The following is a 5,951-nucleotide window of genomic DNA, read 5'->3' as shown; positions in this document are numbered from 1 at the left end:
TTTGGTGGATATGTGGACTTTAAAGCGTACCTAAACTCAACCTTTTTCCTTAACATAGAAGGGTAGACAACCCTTCTAAATAAAGTAAAAATGTTAAAAAAAAAAAAAAAAAAAGGTGCAGCACTGCCTCTTTAAGTCTTGATTGCTGCCGCAACCAAGACTTAATGGGAGTGCAGAGCCCACCGGGATACCTACATCATGCATGCCAGGAGACTCAGGCATGCGCAAAAGGAGCCTTTTTTTCTTCAAGATGAAAGAGTTGCGGATCCGAAGCATGCGTAGTGAGATCGGCTCCTCATAGTGGCTACATCACCCAATTGGGTTGATCATTGGGTGATTGCAAGAAGACAAGAAGAAGACTGAAGAGAAGGTGGAAGATGGCAGTGCGGGACGAAGAGGAAACCCAGGAAGACCCGGGACCAGATTGTAAGAAGGACCAGCGCCATCAAAGGATCTGTGGGATTAAAGGTAAGTGTAATTTTTTTGTTTTTAGTTTAGTTCCCCTTTTTGCTAAGCAGGTATTCCGAATCTCCGAAAATTCTATCAAATGTTTTTTATTGCTAGTTTATTTTGTGATCAGTCTGCCAGATAACTAGGGGGCACAATCATTCCAGATTACTAGTGGGCCCCAACCTCCCCAAATTTTTTTTCAGCAATGCTTTTTTTAAAGCGCATGTTTATTGGAAGTGTCTACTTCATATATATGGTATTTACAGTACAGGGACTGTTACCTTCAAAAAGCTTTAAAGAGTGCAGCATTCTACTCAAACTTACGAAAAAATATTTTTATTTAATATTTTATGCCATCACCTTTTGTCCTACAGTAGCAGCAGTATATGCGGCTTTATACATTTTTTTTTTTTTTTTACACTCATACTTCAGGGAGAATTCATCAATATAATGACAAGTCTATTCAGCAGTGCTCAGCTGGTCTGCATCACATGTGGGAATGGTGGATCAGTTCCCTTTGCACCAAAAAGTTGGGCCTTCTCACTATGACACTGCAGTCTCTGTGCTGGTGATGTTTCTGACTTTGGGCATTGTTTTGCACCTCCTTCTGTCCAGTCAATGCGAATAGACATCTTTTTCACAGCCCGTCTAGAGGTTCCACACTTGCTATTTATAACTGCATTGAAGTTACAGCCACGGCCACAAGCTCTTGTCACATATGCTGGGAAACAGAAGTCGGTGGTTATTTAAAAATACTCATGTGAAATGCCACATTTATTCTTATAAAAAATATGAAAACCTATTTTTTGCAATTCATACAATTTTAGGTGTACATTCATTGTTATGTGATATGTCTGATTCTGTTTTATTTGGCCTAACTATCCAAGGAGCACTGAGACACAAAGAAAGTATAAAAAGCACAGGGTAATAAAAGTGATAATATTTTTCGGATAAGGATATAAGAAGTTCATATTAAGGATTCTTTTGGGGGCCAGATTTTGACACCCCTGGTCTATCATATCAAATAATAAAAGGTTGGGATAGAATGCCAGCTACCTGTTTATTTTACATAGTGTGAAATAGAATTAGAACCTCTGTCATATTTTCATTGCTGTCTATGTTCCTGTTAAAAGAATCTGCAATAAATTGAACCTTTAGTGAAAAATGTAAGCAACAGTACAGAAGAAGTTATATAGTGCCCAGTGCCCTCTTACATGTCCACAGTCTTGGAAAATCATACCTGAGTATTCAACACTAAGCAGGGTAGCCCTCCATTTTGCTGCAAAGACTGTCAAAATTTGCAACTCATATATCACATGGCCATGTATATTGTACACTTTGTGGTGGAATATTTCTATACATGAGAAGAATATTACAAAGGTTTTTACTCTCACCCACACTATCCATTTCTCACCTTTAATCGCAGTTACAACTGCATCAGGTAGTCGCAATGGTTTCTCCATAGTGGTGTTGTTATGAGCAATTCTCTGCCCCGTAGCTGAAGATCGTGCCAAGGTCTCCCGAGAGAAGAAATAATCAAGAAGGCGCCTGGTCATTAGCTTGGGCTTATCTGGAGGAATGTGGGAAAGATCCTCCAGCTGCTGGTATGTGATAAAAACCCCAGAGGAAGGTACCAACTCCAATTTGGGACGACCATTGCTCTAAACACAGAAAAGTAAATCATTTAAAAGTGATAAATGATAGATCTTATAGATAGATAGTACTTAAGAGCACAAAACACTTTAACAAACCTCTATGGGTGATGCCCATGTGGGGGTACCATCTGGCAAGGTCTCTTGTAATGGTTCCTCCCACAGAACACACGATTCAGGTATTGTGTTCTCTCCACCATCGTCCATCTTCATCCAGTACTGGAAGTCACTTGTTACACCACTGACTCGGAGCATTCCTTCTGGAGGAGAGCCGATAACTGCTGCAGGTGAGTTAGGCTGGTCTGGCTCTGACAGAGAATTTGCAGCAGGGGAAGACAATCTTTCCATCGAAGGGCTTTTGTTTTCATTGTTTGGGATAGATGTTGAGATTAATTGTGGAGTAGAACTCTGCAGAACAAAATAATATTAAAAATATACTATTTTGAAAATAAAATGTAAAAGAAACATTGGAATTACAGCTAGCATGAACTTACGAGTCTGCACCTTCCAAACCAAGTGTCAAACTCCCATGCATTTTGAAATGTACTACTTTTATATGGGATGTGGTGCATTGGGCAACCCATTGGAATTAATTCACTGTCCTAATGTAATGCACACCAATATGCATGGCAACATACTGCATTTTTAGTCATGCACAGTGGAATCAAGCCTTAGCAACTGAATTTAGCAATTTGACCAAGTGAAAACCTAAAAGAATTTGTAACTATTACAGGTGAAACAGCCAAGGCATTAATTCATGAACCCTTTTACTCTGTAGAATAGAACACTAGGAATTATATGATCATATTTTTTATTATATACTGACATATTTGTTGTATTACATTGTTGCTTTTGCTCATTTTTCTGTTTTTCTTTTAATAAAAATGTAATAAAAAAAAGTAGTTGCGTTTTAATGACATTGCCTATAACAGTTATCCACACGGCCGAGAACAGCAAGCAGTATGATACATTTTTTCACCAGACAACTGACTGTATTACCTGTGAACTGTAACTTGATTCAAGAAATCCTGCAAGGTTTCTTAAGAAGGATATGTTATTGTCATTGATAACTGAGAAAACACAAGGCAAAAGAATAAAAGTTGTTAATATAATGCTCATAAAGAACCCAAATTTATTTGTGATAGGGTCAAAGTACACATGACACAACACAAAAAGGTCTATTTAATATAAAGCACTGAATCTGACATTTACTGAAAAATTCCCTGGTGAAGAATCAATTGCTGCTATTGAAAAATCTCCCCCAGGTTACTTTTCATTGACTATCAGATTCACTGCTTTATAAAAAAACACTAGATAGATAGATAGATAGATAGATAGATAGATAGATAGAGTTCATTTTTAAATTGGCCAGAAATAACTGCCTAAGGGGAATGTGGGGTGATTGTCCAAATGTTTTATTAAGTCTTCAGCTTTTATATACATTAGAAGACCTGTTTACTATCATTTCATTATGATGTAGAAATAAAAAATATTATAATGATCACATGAATAAATATGACTGATTTATAAATGAGAATTTCAGTCAAAAATATTCATAGTATGTTTATGTGACAGTTAACTGTAACAGTACAAAATAGCTAAGGCACAAAATATTTGGGTTAAGTGAATTATTCTAATTACATAGCACAGGGTTCCCCCAAAAGTCACTATACACTTTTAATGAATTCCTAAAAATTACACAAGAAACTGAGTTTATTCATATTTTTAGCATCAACTAGGAGGAAGGAGTCGTTGGAGTTTTACTTGCTGGGCTTGCCATCACGTTCTAAGGCCTTGAAAACTAGTTGTTAACCTCCACATGAGCGCCTCTATTTTGACAACATTCAGCCACTTTTGCATGCAAGCCTCTTCGATGATTTGTAGCATCTCTTCCCCGACCTCGCTGCAGACCAAGCTGATTCTTTCCTCAAGCTGTGACAGGTTACGGGGCTTAGTGGCATACAGGCTTTTGATATAGCCCCACAAAAAAGTCACTAGGTGTAAGAATAAGGGAGCGCAGAGCCCATTGGAGGGGACCCCTTTGACCTGTCCATCGGCCAGAAAACTTGATCTTCAGGAAATCTTTGACTAACCTGGCAAAGTGGGGAGGGGCTCCGTCTTGTTGAAAAAAGCAAGGTCACATCAAACTCCTGCATCATCTCCAGGTAATTTTCCCCTGTAACAGTGGTCGTGTTACCGGATCGGGAAGAAAAATGGTCCAGTGCTAGACATTGCACACCAAACCACCAGCTTCAAAGAGTCTCGTTCATGCACGAGAATTTCTGCTGGGTCTGATTTTCCTCAAATTGGAAAGTTGTGTCGGTTACCCTGACCAGAGGGATGAAAGGCAGACTCGGTGCTGAATCATAATTTTTCCAAGAGCTGAGGGTTGTTTTGGTAATGGTGTAGAAGTGATTTACATATTTCCACACGAACATCATAATCTTCTGCTTGAAGTTTTTGAACAACTAAAAGTCGGTACGGGTAGAGCTTTATCACTCTCCGAAGCATCCACTGATTCAAGCTTTTGTTCATGCAGAGTTCCAGTGCAGTCCTCCGGATGAACATTTGAACATCCTTGGCTTTGCGCATACGCCTACTCCAAGAGTTCAGGATTTTCATCAGTGGTGGTAGTAGCAGGCCTTCCACTGCGTGGTTTGTCAAGAACAGATCCTGTTCCGAAAAAAACTTGACATGTATAGCATAAATTTTGTTACGGGTTGGAAGAGTGTGACGGCTTAAAAGCATCTCAAACTTGCGCTGAAATGCAATTAGGGCCTGAAAAACTTCTTGCCAAGCGGCAATTTTGCAATGCTGCTACAATGTCAACTGGTTAAGGGAATGATACACTTACAAAAACTGCAAAGCCTAAGTTGTCATATGCTGATGGCCTCAAGTCTCTCTGAATGATACCTGGAACGAAATAGAAAAAAGGAAGTGTGTAGTGACTTTGGGGACACCCTGTATTTATATAGCACCAACATATTACGCAGCAATGTACAAAGTTCATAGTCATGTCACTAGCTTTCCCTCAAAGGGGCTCACAATCTAATAATGTCCCTACCATAGTCATATGTCTAAGGTCAATTTTTTTTTTTTTGGGGGGGAAGCCAATTAACATGTTTTTTTGGAGTGTTACTGGAGTACCCGGAGGAAACCCATGCAAAGATGGGAAGACCCTGCAGACTCCATGCAGATAATGTCCTGCGCCCAAGATTCAAATCTGGGACCTAGTGCTGCAACTAGAATTCAGCTATCTAATCTTGTGTAAGCAAGTCTCAACATACACAGTAATGTTGGAAAATTACTTCAAAACAGGAAGCACCAGGCAGATATCACAGAACTGAACACTGATAGATAATTCCAATTTTAACACTCTTCTAAGTTTCTATTGTGTCAGCTGTAAAAATTGAAGTCAGTCTAATAGCTCAGCAGATACAAATAAATCATCACTGGTTACCTGTTTTAACCACCTGGGTGGTTACCCTGAACCTGGTTCAGGGTAAGAAAACTTGCTAAAAGCGTTTACCCCGTACCAAGTTCGGGGTAGCTAAAAATAGAAACAAGCATTACAGTGCAATCTGATTGTCATACAACATTGTATAACAATCAAATTACAACTGAAAAAAACACTTACCTTGTCCCCGCAGCTTCTCTCTGTCTTTTCCCAGCGTGTGCAGTGACGATCTCCGGGGTTTCCCGGTGACGTCGCTATATGCGTCGGTGCAGGCGGGAGGCAGGACGGGAAATTCAAATCACTTTGTACAGGATTCAATACAAAAAAGCTGTATTGAGTCCAATACAAAGAAAACTTTATATAATATATATATATTTTATTATATATATATA

At 39.0% G+C, this 5,951-nt stretch overlaps 1 protein-coding gene across 2 annotated transcripts in view; it reads right to left on the bottom strand.

Moving 5' to 3' along the window:
* Positions 1–770: 770 nt before the first annotated feature.
* LOC140333303 (uncharacterized) overlaps positions 771–5,951 on the bottom strand; it is a 17,119-nt gene continuing 11,938 nt past the window's right edge. For both annotated transcript variants that reach the window (XM_072414878.1, XM_072414879.1), the window contains exons 4-7: positions 3,102–3,172; positions 2,202–2,510; positions 1,865–2,111; positions 771–1,171 (exon numbers count right to left, since the gene is read on the bottom strand). In XM_072414878.1, the coding sequence (XP_072270979.1) occupies positions 924–1,171; positions 1,865–2,111; positions 2,202–2,510; positions 3,102–3,172 (875 nt within the window). In that variant the 3' untranslated portion in view covers positions 771–923. The remainder of the gene's footprint in view (positions 1,172–1,864; positions 2,112–2,201; positions 2,511–3,101; positions 3,173–5,951) is intronic.

The sequence above is a fragment of the Pyxicephalus adspersus genome, chromosome 6, assembly GCF_032062135.1.
Source record: "Pyxicephalus adspersus chromosome 6, UCB_Pads_2.0, whole genome shotgun sequence".
In the NCBI taxonomy this organism is placed as follows: Eukaryota; Metazoa; Chordata; class Amphibia; order Anura; family Pyxicephalidae; genus Pyxicephalus; species Pyxicephalus adspersus.
Note: the sequence above shows the minus strand (reverse complement) of the source record. Positions and strands in the feature narration are given on the sequence as shown.